This window comes from Theileria equi (assembly GCF_000342415.1).
Source record: "Theileria equi strain WA chromosome 4 map unlocalized gcontig_1105316255041, whole genome shotgun sequence".
Lineage (NCBI taxonomy): Eukaryota > Apicomplexa > Aconoidasida > Piroplasmida > Theileriidae > Theileria > Theileria equi.
Genome location: NW_004668225.1, coordinates 202,454 through 222,656, shown reverse-complemented (window position 1 = coordinate 222,656; position 20,203 = coordinate 202,454). Strand labels below are relative to the sequence as shown.

The 20,203-nt window shown below is 39.7% G+C and overlaps 9 protein-coding genes across 9 annotated transcripts; 5 read left to right on the top strand and 4 right to left on the bottom strand.

Moving 5' to 3' along the window:
* Positions 1–34: 34 nt before the first annotated feature.
* Positions 35–1,321, bottom strand: BEWA_046050 (conserved hypothetical protein; the record flags this gene model as incomplete). Its single annotated transcript, XM_004831536.1, has 2 exons — positions 35–651; positions 880–1,321. The coding sequence occupies 2 exons, from the start codon at positions 1,319–1,321 to the stop codon at positions 35–37; spliced, it is 1,059 nt and encodes a 352-aa protein (XP_004831593.1).
* A 1,987-nt stretch (positions 1,322–3,308) lies between these two features.
* Positions 3,309–4,718, top strand: BEWA_046040 (conserved hypothetical protein; the record flags this gene model as incomplete). The annotated part of the gene is made up of 1 exon (XM_004831535.1): positions 3,309–4,718. One exon carries the CDS (start codon positions 3,309–3,311, stop codon positions 4,716–4,718), a length of 1,410 nt encoding a protein of 469 aa, XP_004831592.1.
* Positions 4,719–5,413: 695 nt separating this feature from the next.
* Positions 5,414–5,935, top strand: BEWA_046030 (hypothetical protein; the record flags this gene model as incomplete). The annotated part of the gene is made up of 2 exons (XM_004831534.1): positions 5,414–5,628; positions 5,698–5,935. The coding sequence occupies 2 exons, from the start codon at positions 5,414–5,416 to the stop codon at positions 5,933–5,935; spliced, it is 453 nt and encodes a 150-aa protein (XP_004831591.1).
* Positions 5,936–6,726: 791 nt separating this feature from the next.
* On the top strand, positions 6,727–7,416 carry BEWA_046020 (hypothetical protein; the record flags this gene model as incomplete). The annotated part of the gene is made up of 2 exons (XM_004831533.1): positions 6,727–7,098; positions 7,168–7,416. 2 exons carry the CDS (start codon positions 6,727–6,729, stop codon positions 7,414–7,416), a joined length of 621 nt encoding a protein of 206 aa, XP_004831590.1.
* A 753-nt stretch (positions 7,417–8,169) lies between these two features.
* On the top strand, positions 8,170–9,881 carry BEWA_046010 (conserved hypothetical protein; the record flags this gene model as incomplete). Its single annotated transcript, XM_004831532.1, has 4 exons — positions 8,170–8,328; positions 8,568–8,687; positions 9,100–9,156; positions 9,444–9,881. The coding sequence occupies 4 exons, from the start codon at positions 8,170–8,172 to the stop codon at positions 9,879–9,881; spliced, it is 774 nt and encodes a 257-aa protein (XP_004831589.1).
* Positions 9,882–10,306: 425 nt separating this feature from the next.
* BEWA_046000 (hypothetical protein) lies at positions 10,307–13,333 on the top strand (the record flags this gene model as incomplete). Its single annotated transcript, XM_004831531.1, has 5 exons — positions 10,307–10,782; positions 10,869–11,851; positions 11,924–12,234; positions 12,481–12,792; positions 12,863–13,333. 5 exons carry the CDS (start codon positions 10,307–10,309, stop codon positions 13,331–13,333), a joined length of 2,553 nt encoding a protein of 850 aa, XP_004831588.1.
* A 725-nt stretch (positions 13,334–14,058) lies between these two features.
* On the bottom strand, positions 14,059–14,678 carry BEWA_045990 (hypothetical protein; the record flags this gene model as incomplete). Its single annotated transcript, XM_004831530.1, has 2 exons — positions 14,059–14,643; positions 14,667–14,678. 2 exons carry the CDS (start codon positions 14,676–14,678, stop codon positions 14,059–14,061), a joined length of 597 nt encoding a protein of 198 aa, XP_004831587.1.
* A 369-nt stretch (positions 14,679–15,047) lies between these two features.
* On the bottom strand, positions 15,048–16,904 carry BEWA_045980 (hypothetical protein; the record flags this gene model as incomplete). Its single annotated transcript, XM_004831529.1, has 1 exon — positions 15,048–16,904. One exon carries the CDS (start codon positions 16,902–16,904, stop codon positions 15,048–15,050), a length of 1,857 nt encoding a protein of 618 aa, XP_004831586.1.
* Positions 16,905–19,060: 2,156 nt separating this feature from the next.
* BEWA_045970 (signal peptide containing protein) lies at positions 19,061–20,052 on the bottom strand (the record flags this gene model as incomplete). The annotated part of the gene is made up of 1 exon (XM_004831528.1): positions 19,061–20,052. One exon carries the CDS (start codon positions 20,050–20,052, stop codon positions 19,240–19,242), a length of 813 nt encoding a protein of 270 aa, XP_004831585.1. The 3' UTR covers positions 19,061–19,239.
* Positions 20,053–20,203: the final 151 nt, after the last annotated feature.

The window sequence follows — 20,203 nt, the reverse complement described above, 5'->3', positions numbered from 1 at the left end:
ATTTTTATACTTTATAATCTGCCCGCTTCTTCCTTCATCCACAGTTCATCCGAGCGCCCCGTTTTGTCAAAAGTAGTGAACCTAGAACAAAAGTTATTATGGTAAATGCCAAGTAGACCGATGTTAAGAACGACGTTGAGAAGAATCGACTATTTGAGCCAATGAGTACAAGATATTTATTACCTCCAAATTCATTGATTTTAAAATAATTTTCAAATTTGATATAAAAGGGGAATTTTGTGGGCCCACTGACAATTCCGTATAGCTTCATAAAATTTTCAAACGGTGGAGGTGTCATCCACTGTACAAAATGTCCATTTTCCATTCCGTCTCCCGAGGATATGGATGATAGTAAATGAGTCATTTTCGGCTTATCCTCCCGTCCACTGAGGGTTTTTACACCAGAGGAAAACTTTAAAGATTCTACGGATGTAGCTCTTAACCAGTTATGGATATCAGCTTTACCATCGAATGACCCCTTTGGAGGATCCTTTATATCTTGGTAGTCCTGATATTTAGCTAAAGTTTCAAATCTTTGATCAATTAGTATCTTTTTATTGTCGTGAAACATACTTTCGGAGTAAAAGCCAAATTTGTCGTTGTATACATTTACCGGATGTGCACCGCACGGGAACAAGAGCTTCTTTGTACCTATAATCACGATGAGAATAATGAATATAATGGATGTGAGCTAGTTGTGAGGGAGGATAGGAACGATGATTAACCATGAGAATTTATTCTCAATTGCCACGATCACTACTCCGTTAGTTTTATCCTCTCTAGTGATCATTCATGCTCCTACTAATAAGAAGAGCTCCCTTTGGCTAAAGCTTGTGGTTGCTAGTCCTCCGCTTTGCTACGGACATTACATTAACTTACCTGTTCCCTTGAGAAAATCATATGGGAAGCATGCTCTGGCATTCTCATCCACGATTCCTTTGAACTGCGTCTTATTGTGTAGCTTGTACCCTGCATATGCATGCAGCGGATATCCATCAATTTTATAATAAACATAAATATTTCTCTGAGTAAGTTCTATTGGGCATTTTCTCTTGTCAATTTCAATGGTATTAATCTTTTCGGGATACTCCCCAAGATTAATCGTACACGATACCATGTCATTTGAAAAGTACGAGTATAACATCATTGCCAGACAAAAGAAAGACGTGACAAGCAACTGTATGGAAAGCTTACTACGTCTGTGCTGTTTATTAAACGCGGAGTAAAATGTGGTTTGGTACATCCTGGAGAGTTTTCCACTTTGAAGCGCGTCATAAGTTTCAAAATCCCTTGTCATTTTGGAGCTTAGCATAGTTTCCATTGACGTAAACCTGCTATGCAACCTAATATGTTTGTACAGCCCAGATCGACTATACAATCCACTATGCGATCGAGACTGGCTCGCATATCTAATGCGTTTGCCTCTCCTAAAGTAGGACCTAACCCGTGATAACTGCATTGTTCACAATTTACAAACTGCTAAGTGATCCAATGAGACTAAAGAGGACGAGAATGGAGTGATGCGTAAAAAGTCTGGAGAGAGCCTTGTAGACGAGAAACCAAAGGAGAGACTTGAGTGAAAATTAAAACCGAAAATCCCCCCTTAGGACCACCAGTAGACAGTGTTACAAGGCCAAATAGTTCCAGATTAGCAAAATTACCCTCGTTCGTGCAAGTACATTGATAAGTCAGCATGTCACCTTGAGAAACCTTCTAGGTACCCTTGCCACACTTTATCGAATTTCGCCTCCAGATCGCCACTTGTCCCTTTCCAGACGTACTTTGTCGTAAAACAAAATCTACTTTTACTTTTTCAAAAATTTTCAGTCAAAATATGTGCATTTCCCCCTTTGGTCGTCCCTTTGAGCCACCGGATGCATTGCTAGGAGTGTGTGCCCATTAGTCTCCAATCTTTGCTGAGTTCACGCAAAATTTGGAGTTTGACTTTTGATTGAGTGGTTTAAAAGGCGAGAATTGGTGACTGGGCCACACTACACATTTGTGGTGGCAGACGGACGAATCTCCCGGCCAAATTGAAAAGTTCGGGCCTCTAGACACTCTCTGCCGACGTTTTACTGATAAAGACGCCATTATATGAAAAAGGACACCATGGTCTGCCCGTCTGGCATCTAAAATGCACGCCTTTGGGAATAGAGAAGAATGCAAAGAGAGTAAGTTGATGCTGTAGATATAAACGAAATGCAAAGCATTGGATGGCAGGACCTGAGGAACTAGACGACTGAAAAGAGGACCAGAGCAACCATAGGGAAAATAAACGAATGGAGCGCCACTGTCAGACAGAATAAGCCCTAGTATGAGTATCATTTCCATGGCGAAGCGGATGACTAGCAAAACAAAGGAATCTGGAGGTTATGCCACAATCCTTAAGTGGTGAAAAGTATGAGCTACTCGGAGTAGAGAATGCGGGTAGCTAGCATATTCCATAGGGAAGACGTTCCCTACTACAAGAGGGTGAGCCAGTTGTGAGGGAGGATGAATGTATGGATGAGGAGGTACGGCTAGATGGAGGAAGTACTATTGGATGATGGGTATGGTTCCTGTGGAAGGACAATTACTCTCATCAGTTCTATTCTCTTACTCATACTATAGAACCATACCTTTTCAAAGACACTCATGAGTGTGATAATGGAACACCATTCACAGTTGCTAAAGTAAAAGACGACACTAGACTTTGATATGCTACTCCTGCAGAAATATAATGGTAAGAGAGACTACTCATCCCCTCCTAATTTACATAAAGAGATCTAAGCCTAAAGGAATCTACTACTGCCAAGACTAGGAACTGGGAGAATGCCACCACCTGGAAGTCCCTGCCCCTCAGGCTTTCCCGGCATAAACTGCATCTCTGAACTTGATCCTAGAGGTGAAGGAGAACCTCAACCTCTTCTTGCTTCTCCTCCTGAAAAATCTCAACTTGATGATATGTGAGACATCCAAGCTCATCCTAAGAAAAGCTTTCCTTGGATTAAGTATGTCTTTGGAAGCCCAGCTATACAGACTCTCCTGGTGATAATTCTCCTTAGACCGTGCTTGGAGTTCTGACTAGGATAGATTCGGCTTACGCCACAGCCTATCTTGCAGAATGGAAACTTCATAAATAGACCTACCTCTTAACCATAAACACCTATTGGGAAAGATACCATGGATTTATTACGGGACTCATGTCCCATATACTTATTCTTGGTTGCTCTGCCCTTTTATTTTAAAACTTGCAAAACTGCGCATTAGCATAGATTATCATGCATGAAGTACCTTCATAAGCGCTCACATTAACACAAATTTACAGGATGAAAGAGGAATACGAAGAGGAAGATGTCCCTCTTCCTTACAAGGACTTCAAGTCCTTTGCCAAATATCAGAGTGATGTTCTCAAATCAGAAACTGACGATTTCCTCAAGAGACATAATCTAAGGCTTAAAAAGTATATCCTTCCGTCAGAGCTTCCTCCATGGGCAAAAAGCTTTGACGAAGTTCTGGATACTGGAAAGGAATTTGAACCACTTACAACGGTATATAGACACAAGCACTTTTTAAAAGCCAGGATATTACACAACTGGAGCTACATTGAAACCAGATGGAACCGCTCAAAGGACCCTAGAAATAAAAACATCCCATTTGATTTGCGTCCTCTCACTACTGAAATTTTAAACCAACTTGATGTAGTTAATGAGGATATGTTGGACCCAGAGTTTTCAGGTCTATTAGTCACTCTAAACACATATTCATACCTTCCAGAGGAAGACGGGACAACTGCTAAAACAGCAGATGTATCCGGGAGTAAAAAGACGGATGACCCCTCGATGGCAGAATACAAACACGGAAATGCTGGAGACTATGTACAGAAAAATGATAAAGAGTCCGTAGATAATGCAGTACCTGGGAAAGTATACACTGCTATGCATAATTTACAAAAAAGCGCACATGAAAATCCTACATCAGCTCACAGTACAACATACATGGATATGGCTATTGATAAATCATTACCGGTGGATGTTTCTATAGACATCAATTTGGAACCTGAAGATGATTCTCTTTCCATGCACATGCCGGTCAAGAATACATATGACTCTATGAAGAGCACTGATTCTGTAGGGAAGCAGGGTGATGCAGATAGTGTTGCCAGTGGTTTCTCTATGCAGAATAGTGATTCCATAGACTCTCTCAACAATAATGATTCAAGATCTCTGAATTCAGAATCCACAGAAGCTGCAAAATCTGAAAAGACACTCGAAACGTGCGATGCTTTATCTACAGATTCAAGCGACTTGGATTTCATCTTGAATAGTGACGCTAGCGAGGAGACAAATGAGACAATGCATGGAGAATTGAAGAGGGTAAAATTTGCAAATTCATCTGCTAGCAAAGGTAATCATAATTCACAAGGTTCAGTGGATGCTTCTCAAGATGCTAAACCATCCGAAAGTCAACAAACTGATGAATTTACTAGTACAACGTCAGAAAAGCTTACGGACTCAAATTCCATACATTTTGAGAGCAAAGATTCTGCACCTGTACATGAACATGGTGCATCAGAAGCAACAGGAGATACTGTTGATAGTTCCACGAAACATGTAAAGTTTGTTGATCAAGATGAGATTTCAAAGACATCAACAGACGAAAAGGGAGAAAACAATGAAAAGAGGGTAAGTTTTATCCTTATATTTACTGTAATATATGGGCAAGGTTGCCACAAGTAACGTATAGTAGAATAGAGCTGTTAATAAGGATAGGATTTATGACAATCAAATGCTTAAAGTAGAATAAAAGGATGATTTAAGGATTGTTAAAACATGGAAACAGCAGCTTTTATTTGGACCTTGAGACCTCATTGGTAACCCTTCTGGTGCTTTGTATTAGAAATTATGATCTAGCAGGAACTGTAATACATTGAGTTTAATTGTATACCTACTTCACATTCAGAATATTTCTGAATCTCCCATTTTAGGATACGAGATACACTGAGGAATACACGTGCATAATGTGTAGACAAAGAGAAAATAGCTCGATAGACCAATTTTCCACTCTATTTACATCCAACGTTCTTCCAGAGTCCACATCTTCTTTTCCATTCCAATGGGGTCTGCATGGTTGTCTATTCATCTTCCTTCTGCATAGGGTCAGCATCTTAAGGAAGAATAAATGACTAGAATTTTGAGATATAATAAATTGGTATATAAAATATATTGGTAACATTGAGGATTTTGGGGGAGATGAGGATTGTAGCACTACTTTACACACTGTTCACGCTCAAAATATGTACTTGTAGCGGTAAAAATTGCAAAATAGAGCTATAAATAGCGTACAGAATGGACAGGTAGAACCAGCTGAACAAGGAACAGATAAATCTACACCTCTTGTTGCTGGACCTAAGAATGTCACCTCTCCTTCCGGAATGATTGATATAAATAATCCAGATATATCACAATGCCGATCCTTTGAAGCTAGTATTGCTGGAATCTCATCCAAAGTTTACTTTGTTAATCCAGGTGCTACTATAACAAAGGTTAAGAGCAATGACAAAGATATTTGGCAAGCAGAGCGCGGAGGGAAATTTATATATTGTATAGCCTTCCTTAAAGGAAATAGTGTACCAATGTTACTCCTTAGGTCAGATTTTAGGGATGGTTTATACCAGATACTATATAAATACGAGGCCAATCAATAGAAGGGATATAGTTTGTCCTATGATGCAGAAATGGAAAATTTAAAGGTAGAGGGTACTCTCACAACCTTTACGTTGGATATTTCTTCTCCTAAGGAGACAGAGGAGTTTGAAGTATTGAATTATGTTAGATATGGAGCTCAAACCTACATTTACGTTCCAAAGGATACAAATGACATAGATTTTGTAAGAGATAAAGATATAGATATCTGGAAGGCGGCTGAAGGTACTGGTGAGATGTTTTCTCTGTGAACGCCATTATAGGGATAACTCCAAGATCCTTATGTTACACATTAAACATGGCTCCGGATTTAGATTTTTACCTTTTGAATTTAAGGGTGATCAATGGAATAGCATCGGGCATACCTTGTTTCATCACGTTCTTCGTACAATGAGGAGTGATCCTTAGAGGGTTCGGAGGGATAAATATATTTCGAATAAAACTACTTTGTGTAAAATAAGAAGGCAAAAGGCCCATACAACGATATTTTAGTACTATTTGTGGTATTTTTCCTTTTGGAATAAAATAGAAACTTCGACATTCTAATCATTAATGCAGTTTACTCTATCAATAGAGATATTTGTCCTGAAACGCAGTAGTTTTGAACATTTAAAAATACATTTTGCGAGCGTTCAACCCATGTTAACCTTGAAGAATACTTTATAATCATACATTTCGTCATCGGTCAAACCCTGCCAATTATTCTACTACACTTTAGTTGTGATGCCTATTTACAATTCTCATAATTTGCTACACAAATGTATAGAAAATATCAAAAATAATCGCTGGGGCCCTTGTAGAGTGTTTGGTTACGAATGAGCGTTGCATAAAGTGCATTTGGGTTCATCCTGCGCTAACCAAACATTCTTCTAGGATACTTTTGCAGGCATTCTTGCCTCGATTAATGTATGAGATCTTCCAGGTACCTTCTGTGGTAACTCCAACTGGTGTATCTCACTACAACAAGTTTGCCTATGCCATGCACAACGATTTGGATTTATTCCCACGTCAATGTTGGCTGTTACTCGCTTCCGCAAAGAAAATGTCACTTCCACGGCATTACGAACCATCAACATTTGAAGAACATCCAGTTGATCTCGAGTACGGTGATTGCCATACAGACGAGGCTGGACATCTCCTCCTAAAGGAGTTTGAAGGAGTTCCATCGCATAATATTCTGAACACCGTTGGAAGTGAGGTATCCGCCAGAAGCGTTGCTTGCAACTGCAGAACTGAAAAGCTTAAAAAGGGACTAGACGATCAAGCGTGGTTGGACAGGCTTGTAGGATGTACTGAAAGCTACATGTACCTGATGCTTCCAAAGAGGAAAGAAAGAGCCAGACTTGGGCTATTGGAACGTGATGGATGGAGAGACCTAATCGCTGAGGCCATCGATCCCATACTACACGGAGATGTAAGTTTACATTATTCCAGAACATATTTATACTCATAATTCTATGCGCTCGCTAATTTTAACATGCAGATTTTAAACATTTTGCCAGAACACGCAAGGTCAATGAGCTTATTCTCACTTGATCCAAATGCACCAATTATGACCATTCGATCAAATGCAAATTTGAATGGAGATACTGAAGAGTGGTGCAGACTTCGCAAGGAAGACCTCATTGATGTTACGAGTGATACCGAAGTTTACATGAAGACAGACAGTGATGTCCCTCTGGAAGAAGAAATTGGAATTAAGCGGAGAAAGAAGAGATGGAGAGAGCGATAATCTCTTTTATGGGTAGTATGCAAGTGTACACCCACTCGTTGGTACAGGGAACTAGAGTTAATAAAGCATGATGAGTTTTAAATGGTGTCTCCAGACCATTTACGGTGGACTGGTATCACCAACAATTTGACAAGACACAATAGCCATGATTTGGACTAAATGTTTCTGCATGAATAGAGATGTGGTTTTTGTTAGTCGCCATTTTATGCACTACTCTTGGTCAGCATGGATACTTTAACATCGCAGAGTCGCTTGTTAGTGGTATAGATGCCCAGGGAAAATGGTCACTTACCAGGATGCGTTTCCCATTAGCCACCCCTGAAACTAGGGAATAGAGATCAGTAGTAGCAATTACTCCTCTCGCCTATTGTTCCCAGAACATACCTAAACATTCATTTAGACACCATTGAGTACCATACATGGAGACAAGGGTACCTAGAAGATGCGAGTAGACTGATGACTCTCCTTCTCTACACACTCCATTTTCCTTGTTCATGGCTACTCTACGGCCTTGAGGTAGTCTATAGAATGTACATACTATTCATGAACGCAATATGTGGACAGGACGGACTCTGCAGTCGTTCGAGTTCACTCCGTTCACCTTTCCAGCTACGTTTTGGTCAAAAGAACAAAAATTTATAAAAGCACAGCATTATTCACTCGTAAAGGGATAAAAGTGCCTGTTCGTCGAGCGACGTGGTTCCACTACACACCCATCGGGTGTGTTTGTTGCCAGTCCACATTCCAACTGCAATGCCGTTGTGTCTCGTGGAAGACTTTGAGAATGAGATTCTCAGTTTGGATTTTCTGGATGAATTCGATCCGTCGGCCTCCCTAGACGCCGGAAAGGCCGGGATTTTTGTTTTTTACCAAAATGACGTCGATGGTATCGCCGCTATGTTTATTCTCGAGGTTAGTTGGCGTTTGTGTCACGGAACTTCCGCGTTGCACGTCCAGGGCTGGCGGTTGACCGAGGGAAAGGAGCGATAATGGACCAGACACAGCCCTTTCTGGATACCCAAAAGAAACGTCTCTACGCTTCCATGGGATACAATGGCTCTCTAAGGATACGCTTATCCCCTTCTCTTGGTCCACTCGTCCCTCTCCGGCACAGGAATGACGAGAATATGCACCAATACAATACGCTACAGCATCACGCAAGGTTCAGGAATGGACTAAAGCTGGCAAATCTGCCAGTATCCACAGAGTCGGATGTTTACACCTTTATCAAAAAGAGCCTCTCAATACAATCGGCATATCCAGATCTCAAGGTAAGCGTATTTTTCAGTTGTAGATAGTGGTGGCCGTAATGCGTAACATGAAGGGAGCCTGTCCATTCTCAATTCTTAGTATACTGCGTCTATGATATGGCAGTGATAGAATCCTCCCAAACTCTTTATATGCAACTCTCATCTCCATTCATGCATTAACACCCATTACATCAATTTACAGCCAGACTACTACCTTCGCGTGGTCCTATTGGGAATTTACGGTTGGAACATTCAGCTCTTGTATGCCATCAAGATCCACTTCCAACAGCTCCTTCCTCAAGAGCTCAAAAATGACCTCAAAATCGCAATTGTCTCTGTAATGAGACCCATTTCATTTTTTCATGTTCCACACGTAAGTTTTTCTTGTCTATGCAATGACTGATGTTTTAATAACTACTAACTGCTAATATAGGACGGGGAATGGTATTTTTTCGTTCAAAACGAGGAAGAAATGGCAATAGAAGAACAGGTTAGCTGAGTAATTTTATGGAGCTTTTATGTCGTAAAAGCGACTAATAATGCGGCAAACTGGAGTTGAACGAGTATCATACTGTAAGCGAGCCTAAGGAAGATGATGTTCACAACCAACAGTCACCTACCAAGTCCTTTAAATACACAGGCTCATATCCTTCCTACATAGACTCCTTACAGTCGTACTGGGACAGTGAGGAATCCTACTCTTCTTCCTTCATGCTACGCATTACGGTTGCCAGTGCTCATTCTGCTCCGCTCCATTCACATTCATATATTGTTTAGGAATATGATGAAATGAGTGGTATTTACCACTGCAATTCAATCGCATCGATAATGGAGCAAATATCAAAGGCAACACACGAAGCAAATCAAGCAGCAATTATTTATGCAGCTTCAGTTGGTATTTTAAGCAAAGCGGAGCATTCGAGTGGGATACACTTGAATGTGAATGCACGAATTACGGAGCTTTTCCAAAAAACTTTTTTGCTCGACGGAGGACCGTTTACATCGTATGATTCAGAAAAGTCGTTATTGCCACTCATTATGTTTACATCAGTCGAAGAAGCACTCAGAATTAGTCCAAGTGTTTTGGTCTATGATCCAAGGAGAACACCAGAGACTCTAGCTGATCTCAGGATTCACTGCAATCTCAAGCCAGATGAGTTTACCGCAGAATTTTGTAATTTAGATTTGGTAAGTTTAATGAATGTGAACTACTAGCGGAGCTATGATCATGAACGAACGTAGTAAGTTCGTCTATCCAGGGGAACAGTGCCAACAGGATATTCATAGGAATATCTATGTAATTAATGTAGGCCCATTTGATAACCACAAGTGATGGATCCATGGAGAGGATATAAAAGGTCTAAAAGGGATGAACAGTAAATTTAAAAGAGGAGATACTGGATAGTATCATTTTGCATGCAGATTTGCCATGGCCTCTATGAATGGACAACTATGGAGTGTAATATATACCCTTGTCCATAAAGAGTCTACTGGAATGAATATTTACAAATACAGTACCTCTAAGGATGCATAGGATGTTATAAATTGAGGATATCACAGCTTACAAATCCCCATATCTTCCTTTGCACATCTTGTCTATTTGAGCGGATTTTAATGCTGGTTTATTTTTAGGTGAAAAAATGAGTACTTGTTACAAAAGCAACTTTTGGAGCAGTTATGCAGATATAGAAATTGCTAGAAATGATCTAGGAAAGACCTACAAGGACTCTTGTAGTAATGTAATAAGCCTTGAAAATGGAAAACCACCTGCCACTGGCTACAAGAGATACAACCATTTACTATTCCCATGGGTCTATATTAATGATGTTAAGCATAATAATGAAAGACAAAGGGAGCTTATAGGTCTAGGAAGTAAAGGCTACAAAGGAGTAACAGTAATATATTGGAGTTATGATCACGATAACCTGCTGCCATTATTGGTTGGACTTACCACAGATAAAAAGAACTATACATACTATGAGAAGTCTGGGTACTATCTTGGTAATTCATGGAAAAGAATTGGAACTAAGGAAGCGGAACTTCCAAAAAAACTCAAGGAAATCAGTAGTTCACGAAAGGACGTGATTTCAATTAGACTACATGCAACAACAGGGAAGTATTATGGTAATGGAGAAACGTCTGCTCCACCTTTCAACTCAGACGTAGAAATAAATGTTACTGAGTATCCTTTTCATAATACAGTCTACAAAAATACGTTCATACTCCTGATCTTTTGGCAATGATTGTTCTTTCAACAAATGATGTTAACGGAGGTATACCATTTTATGTCAAAAATCTACTTACTCATTACGTTAGTGCCTCGGTATATTTCTGGAATGAAGACCAAAACAATGAAAGGCCGTTACTGCTAGAGCTATACCATGGAGCATCAGTATATTTTAAGATTACTCCAGATGGTAAAAAGTGGATTAATGACAATATAACTACATCAAATATTAATAGGGTGCTTGATAAAGAGAACTGCAGGCGCAACGGAGCTCATCAAATTGATATCTCGAAAAATGTCAGTAATGATTACAAGTGTCTAAATCCGGAGTGTAACGTTAACATTGAAGTGTCGGCTCTTTCCATTTCAGATTACTCCAGGTCTGATCACCATATTTCTGGTCGTTCATCTACCATTTCCGTAGTAAAATTTAAAGATAATGGTGTTGAACAAACGGGACTCCCATCTGTTAAGGGTGTACAGTATATTACCGTCTTCTTCTACCCCGATAAAGACGGGATTCCACTCCTTATTGATTACCAAGGATCTAATAGTCACAAGTGGTTTAAGAGGACATCTTCCACTGTGAATACTTGGCAAAAAGTTCCTGAGAAAGATAGACCTGAACATGATGGTGATCACAAAAATATTTTGATAAACCTTCTGGATTCCTATTCTCCAGAAGTTACCATAGACATTCATAACATAGGTGTGCAACAGAAAGAAGGGAAGTATGTTTATACTGATCCTGATAGTGGTCAAGAGATAACAGTTATAAGGAAAGAGGTTGAAGATTTATACAAAAGTACGGAGTATCTTCAGTTGATTCATGGGACCAGTAATTATTATAGCTTCAAACTAAAGGCAGTTAAACGTGGAAAGGAGATACTTAATAATATTTCCACTGCTGAAATATTTACCTCCGTAACAGTATACTACCGTAAAGAAGATGATTCTCGTAAGGATCCTCTTTTTCTGGAATTTGTTAGGAAAATGGATATAAAATATTTATATTATCACTGGAACTCAGGTAAATCAACATGGATCAAAGATATTAATACATCTGCTCTTGAAAACAAAGGTATAAAAACTAAACTTGATGATATTAGGAAGTTACGTTCGTCTGATGTAAAAGATAAGTTGCAAAAAGGTTTACCTAAACCAAAACATAGTCAGTCTCCTCCTCAGAAATCCAAACCTAGTCCTGATAAATCAAAATCCGAATCTTCCCACGAAAATGTAGGTGAAGACGAAGTTTATTTTGATAAATCCACGCCAGTCGGTCCAGCAGTTGGAGGAACCATAGGAGCATTGGTAGCTGCAGTGGTCATTGTCCTGCTAGTAAAGTTTTGGCCAAGGATAAGGACGAAATTTGTCAGAATATAGAATCCTACCAGTACATGCCAAAGAATGTGGAGTCTGGATAATATGGGATCTGCACTCACTCAGACTCACTCTATTCGCCTTTACAGCTCCATTCATGCTACGCTAGTGCTTTTATAGCTCACAATCTGTCTAACTACGGCACATATTATCCCTATGGCTACTTCCGTCTGTCGTACTCTACCCATTCATTAACATTTACAGAAACGTCAAAGCTTGGTACTTCGTCTTTTAAAGAGTAGAATAAACCTCTACAAGGACAAGCCACAGCTGTGTTGGCTGCGGAGGGCTACTACAGTTCCAGCGATCGATGTAATATACATAATGATGGCAATATTGGCTGGGTGGACCACAAAGGACAACACTTCAACGCAGGCTCATTCTCCAATCATAGCGTCAGACTTTCTCTACAATACTCTCGTGGACAGAATGTTCCAGGAGTCATTCTACGATCGCAGCATATTATCACAGTTGAAGAAGAAGACTGTGCACTTTATCTCGAAATTATACGATCTGGTTTGTTTCTAGTTCATTTACATGGACCACTTGCATATATTTTTCTATTCTTTAACATCATTCATTCTAGATGTCACGTGCTCTCATTGGTATTAAAACTTCAGGCTCAGATTCAGTAATAATCACGACTTTGTATCCGCAATTCAACATTAGGTTAGTGCATGTCTACTTTAATCTTCTTTACAGGCACAGTGACCACTTGAGGTTTCTCGGGTTTCTTCTCTCTTCCACTCAGGCAAGAGCAACGAAAAAGGACAGCTTGCGTTGTCTCATATTCATCAAGAACCCAGGATTCGATGGGTTCATTTGCTATGGATACTCTCCTGACGTAAGGGTGGAGTTTCCAGACCTCTGGCCTCTGGTCTTCACCTCGGTATCACAAGACGATCCAAACTACATTTACGATGTGCTTAACCCGAACATATTGCATATAAGGGGTAACGAAGTCGACTCTGCCAAGGGAATTATTGTTGAGCGACTCAGAATCGCACTAGAAGCCAAACACGTAATGGAGGACGAAGAAGAGGAAGATGATGATTAGCTTCTGCCATAATTGGGTTCTGTTTTCTATACATTATAGTTACTCTAAAGTTATCATTGTTTTAGAATTGTCATGAGCTATCCCCATGAATGAGATGCAGGGATAATGGAAGTACGTATGTATAAAACTCAGGGTTTAAAACTACGGTTGACTTCTCCAAAGAAAATTTGTCTCTACTTTTAGGCGAATTGTGATGATGGGTCATGGTACTCTGCAAGTGTTCTATCGTTTATCAAGTCTTTGGACGAATTCCGGTAATATTTGAAGAAGCTTGAGTACCCCCCAACAAATCCTATCGCCGTTTCTCTTATCTTTGTCTTAAACTCTTCTGTTCAGTATCTGTCTTTTAAAAATATTTACCAACAGAACCGTTACCATTCCTTAATGATAAAATGTTGTGGAGTATCTTGGTAACATGCTAGCATGGACAACATTATATTCACTCTCTTCTCTCTAGGGAAATAACTCCTTGACTACAACCCGAAGGATATACAAACAGGATATTTTCCAGGACTATATTCCCTCAACTCTTTGAGATTCCTCGCAGAATAGTATAGAAAGTCGAGCTAATGAAGACATGCATGTACAGCCTCAGGAGTTAAACCAACTGGTAGAGACTATCTACCGATTTTACTGCGTTCACAAACCACCAATAATCCATAAACGGATTCTACACTGAAAATGACATTCATTGGTCTTCATTTACATGGGACGATTTTATTCCCCTATTCACTGCTTTGAGTGAGTGCTTCTGTTGCAGAAGTCTCTTTAGATACTTCCTCCTTGGGTTGAACATATTTCGATCCCTCATTATTAGATGGTTCTTCATGTTTTGTAACAGGGGTATTCTTCCCTATCAATTTCTTGAAGACAGCTCCACTGACTCGGAACCACTTCCCACCAGAGAATTGACGGTAACCTTCAATCAGTTTTCCGTCTCTCTTGAATCTATACAAGGCAGCCACTGGGTCATTATTTGGTCCAAGGTAGAAGAAGACCAAGGAACAGGCATCCTTTGGATCCCTACCCTGCCATAGTGATACACCATCAAATGCGAGCTCGGTAACCTTAGTATCAGTCTTAGCCTTTAGTTTAAGAACCTTGATACCATTCTCTTTCCCTTCTTCAAGATCAAAGAGAGTAGAATCAATCTTGGATTTGAGATCGGGTAGAGGAGTGGGCTGAGTATCTGGCTCAGTAGTATCTTTTAGAGGTCTACCCTTGAGATGATTTCTATGACTTTCCCATTCACCATAAGTTTTCTCAGAGTCTGGTTGTTCATGAGCTACCTCAGTAGACTCTTCCTTGGCCTATACCTACTCCTAGTTCATACTCCATACCGCATTTTAGAGAATAAAACGTGGTCATTCCGTGGAACCTTCAGTTGCCAGTGATAGGAAGCTGGAATGTTGGTGTAAAGGACTATTTCCAGACAACCTCATACCATTTTCCATGGAGTTTAATGGCAATATGGTAAGTATTCATGTACACATACTTGAGGAAGAGTCACTAATATTCATCCTAGTATCTTCATTCACCTAGACAGGCTTCTTGGTAGGCTATAAAGAGACATCCAAAGTGACATTCTGGGAGTGAAGGTTCATTATCTTATCAGATAAAGGCATACTGTAAGTGCATATATAGCTCAAGCCTTTATAGATGCTCATTCCAAGATCTCAGTGAAATGAAGATGGAGAATTAAGCCCGCAAGTATTTAAGTGTAATGGCGATGTAGACGCCTGTTAATAAAAGGACTATGTGATAATCTTCCAATGTAAGGAATACGTGCAAATTTGCGAACAGAGGAAAATGCAAAATAACTGTAGAGACACAATATTATAATGACTATTATGAATCCAAAAATATATCCAGTAGTATTTTGCCCTTTATCATAATGTGGGTTATTATCCATACTGGACAGTAACCCCAATCCAGCAATGGACCCTTTTCGAGCATCACCATCTTCGTCATCTTCTTCCTCAGTATCCAAAGGATCCTCTGTTACCTCTTTTATCTCCTGTTTAACATTTATTCTTCTTGGTTGATATTTGGACAAACTGTTTCCTAGTTTTTCTCCAAGCCTTTCAGGGGCAATCTTTCCATCAGTCTGCTTGACATATGCAATTAAAGCATTTCTGCCTGAAGTGTCGTACTCCTTTCCCCATTTTGGGGCTTTTGTTTCCAATCTGTAAGCTACCCACTCATTATTTTCGTCAGAAATGTAGTAATAGTCGATGCAGGTGGAAGAGTCATCTGTGCCAGGATAATCATAGAGACATCTGAGCTCAATAAGTAGTGCGTTCTTGTATGAATAGTCAGCGTAGTAGACATTTAGTCTTCCAAAGAGGGTTCCAAAGGGAGGAAGATCATCTTCAGCTATATCATTGTCTGTACCTGTCCTGATACTCTGGACGGTAAAATAGGGAATGGTAGAAGCATGCCTAACTATAGAGTAACCACGTGCATCATTATACTTTTTGTAAGGTATTCGTATTCCATCAGAGTCATAACTACTAGCCTCACTCATTATAGTTAAGCTGCTCTCTTCTGTAGGAGGATCATTGGTCTTTGTCAAATCAATAGATAGGCCTTGCCTTATATCTCCAAGTTTTGTTCTAAGACTCTCATCTGATATTTTGTCAACAAGAAGCCTATTGTATGTAGCTATATTCCTGGCAATCTCTTGAATATCAGAGGTACTTGAATATACAAGCGGAGATGTTTGACGAAGGTCCCATATTCCATTGGCATTCCTTGAGAGAATGTAGTAGCCTGGAATGTGATCCTTATGGTGATTAGTAATCTTTAAAGTTATAAAGATGGGATTTTCGTACAAAACATCCTCCGTATAATAGTATACACTAAACTCAGTGATAGGGTCATTTGGTAGACCTCCCTTGACTTTTATGCAGTTACCACTGCCACTCTCAATACCCTTGACGTGGAATTCACTACTGTAAACAGTAGGAGTGTGTTGGACTCGGACTATATTATCACCTATTTTCCATCTGACATCAACAAAGATGTATATACCCTTAATATTGCAAGGATAGCCCTGTGAATGACCACCAGGGTTTTTTGAAATGTCAAATATGAGGTCTGAGTGATCAATAAGCTTTCCCGCGAGTTCCCTATTCTTCTCAATAAGATGTACGAGATTAAATCCTCGGTTAGTCCTTATGTGCCTGAGCAAAATTTTCACATCCTCTTCAGATAACCCTTGATTATAAACTGGTGCAAACTCTATAAAAACATTCTCAGTTTCTTCTGATTTTGTGTCCGGATTGAAGATATAGTAATAAATTTCGCCAAGTATCAAAAAGTGTACTAGCAGGACCCTACCTCTCCTGCAATATGTTACAATGGATATAATAGCTGTTACCAAGATGATGATGCTTTTGAGCGGTTTTCCGTTAATATATAAAACGGATATATCAAACGGTTTTCCATCAGTGCTGCTATATTTTAAAGAGCTATACCCATTGGGAACCCCGTCCTTATTCTCAGTGCGTATTATCCCATCACCGGGATTATTGACCCTAGTACCGATATCTAGTCGGTGAATATGCATATTTGATCTCCAAAAGTGTTGCCAAAGTTTTCCTAGCTACAATATTCCCCTTTTAGGTCTTGAATGAGGATCTGTTTAGTGTGTATATCACTACTCCTTAAAACCTAATTAGCCAAGTTTATCCTGTGCATGCAGACTGTAATGGTAAAGTTCTATGGTTGAAGCCTAGCCGTATTCAAGTTTATGATGTCTTGCCATGGTGCCAGTGTGTATGGGTTGTCTAATTACCACTGATGTACCACACAAGAGAGAGTTGTTACTGTCTCAGTATCGAATGTTGATGCATAGAGACTAGTGTTTTAATTGGAGTTTAGGAGTAGTTAGGTAGATAATACGCCTCCATATTTCCCGCAACAGTATGGTTCCTGCCTACCCATGATAAAATCTTCCAATGTCCATAGTATCTGCATTATTGAAATAACAGACTGGGTCATCTGGTGTCTGTTTAATGTCTTATGAGATGGATTTAGTTTGAAGAGCTATTTCCAGGAAGTGACTCCAAAGTTATAGTAATAAGTATAATTTTCATCAGAGTTTTTTAGTTCGATGAGGAGTGTTCAGTTCATCGTGTTTCCAATAGCAGATAGTAATATTTTATAGGTTCACTTTCTTTTGGTTTTATCTCCTAATTTTTATTACCATATCCAAATATTACCTCCTTCACTGTGGATCTCCCTCCACCATTCTCCAGGGTATCTCTCAATTTCCAGAATCAAGAGTGTTGAGGAGTCTCTCCCTTTTCAAGGCTAACAAACCGTCCATATGGGTGAGTTTTTCTTGTCCATTAGGAACATTCTCCCTTGAATATGATGACTCCAGGTGAAGGAGCCCGTAGCATTATCTCCCTCTTTTCGGCCAAGCTTAATCATCCTGAGCCTCATCCTTTGGAGGTCCTTGCAGAGGAGCAATCATCTTCAACTACTTCCTAGACGACCATTCATCATCCATCCTCAGACATAATGTGCATGGATAGTAACGTAAAGGAACCTGTTACCAGTTACTGTATGCCTCTATGGTTGCTCTATAAATCTACAAGAAGTCTTCATTACAGAGCTCTAACAAGGTCATCTTCCCTATAGATAGACGAAGAAATGGTCTACCGTAAAAGGTGTAAGTAAATCATGAAATCATCCAGTTAAACTGGATGTAGCAGATGTTTTAAGCAGAAAATAAGTCCATTCTCTGGTCTAAGTTGGTCAATAGTTTAATGTGCAGTTCGCGTAAAATGATGTCGTAAGTCGGGGTGAGTGCCTCCAGAGTTTCCTCATTATTTTCTCAGCCAGAGGAATTTTCTTCCTAAACCCACCATTTTCCGTTCATAACATTCAGTCAGTATAATTAATGGATGAGGATGTGGTAGACATGGGAGTATTATGGAATTAGACGGGAGACACCTTACACATTTTAGGCGTTAGCCAGTATGGCTAGTAAAAGCCACTAATGCAGTTTATAAGGATAGAGAATGTAGTACAGATATAATTAGGAAGACGTTAGTACAGGAAGATCTTTGAATGATGACTGAGATTGTAGATTGGCGTTCCACGGACTAGGAATGTACAGGCAACCACCAACGGAGAGTATACAGAGTTCTTTTATGGCTAAAGCTGCAGTGGATCCAGAGCTAGTGTTATAACTGCAAGGATATTTATGTCCATTCATCTCCACTTCGTCTCAGCGGACTAGAGATGGTCAGAATAAGTCTGTTATATTAGAGAGTGTTGGAGAAACTTTTTATATGTTACATAATTGGTGGACTGAACTGGAGATAATTGCACATTTAGAGGAGGTGGAGCATGTATACTAAGCAGTGGCACTAATTATCCATATATGGAAGCTGTGAACACTCTACTAATGTAGTTAAAGGACAGTAGTTAGTACTTAGAGACTTCATAGAAAGAGGTAGGTAAGTGTCCTCTCTAGACCATCTCCAGGCTCTTCATTATCCCGACTGGGGGTTTTCCCAAAATGTCCCCGGAAGAAGTAGATAGTAGACCATAGACATGTAGCACTCATCATTCTGTCTATGCATGCAAAAGAGACTACCATTAATTAAGCATGCAGATTACAATAGAGGATGGGCTGTAGGTTAAACAATAGCGTATCCAGAAGGGCAATAACCCTTTAACAGCTCGTACAGATTAAATTTTAGTCATCAAAATATCCATAAGCAAAACCTTTCAGAGGATTTAACAAACTAGTCCAAAAGAGCGATCTGTCTCAACTAGATTATCATTCAGAATCACATACTATGCCAAAACGCATGTAGACAATGAGAAACGTTAGGGACAACTATCTTCTAGAAATAGGTAGTCTCAGAAATGGAATTATTAATCTATCATTCGGATATTCCCAATAGTACCCTTACCTTCTCACTGAATACTTCCCTATCGACCTCATTCCATACTCCATCAGCCTTTTCAAAGTACTTGTCAACGTATCCATTATTATTCTTTATACATACGGAAAACAGTATGTGCTTTTCCTTTGTATAAGACTTGGCAAGGAAACACTTTTGGTCGGCTTCAGCCCTCCAAACAGAAGTTCCAGATTCTACGACAGAAGTAATATGATCCCTTAGTGGGAAATAATCCTTAAGAACTACTTTATCAATGTCATGTTTGTATACATCTAACTTTGCCTCATCAGGTTTTGAAAGGTCCAAAACGAAGGGGGCTGCTCTGGATCCCTTAGACTGAGTTCCATCACTAGGAAGTGCTAAAGTGGAAGGTTTAGAAATTCCTCTCACTCCACCAAGCTTCTTGAAGAAACTATCCTTTTCAGCATTTTCCCACTTTCCATCATGCCTCTTCATGCAGTACTTGAGTCCGAGTCTACCACCAGGTGGTAATACGGAGAGGGTGAGAAGGACAGAGTCGCCCACAGACCTTGAGGATACTCCGGTGCATCTCTCTTCTCCTTCAGCTTCCCAGAGAGTGACTTCTCCGTCCAAGACCTTTCCGAATATGCCACCGACGCTAGGAAAGTAGCAGGTGTAGGTAACTCCGTCCACTACATTTTCATGTTTGCATACATTCAAAGGGTCAAGGTTCTCAAGATCAAGGACAACGTCAGGAAGAGGAGCGTTTCCGGTGCCCATACAATGGGAGACTCCCAAGTATGTCAACAAAAACAGTGAGAAGACCTTCATACTGTCCAGAATCCGAGTTATAAAATAAATGATTAAATTAGTATAATATTCTGTGTAAGAACTTCTTTAAAAATAAAGTATGAGGTCAAAGGAAGAATGGACAAGTTAACAGACCCCATTGGACTATAAAATAGACAAATACCTATTTACT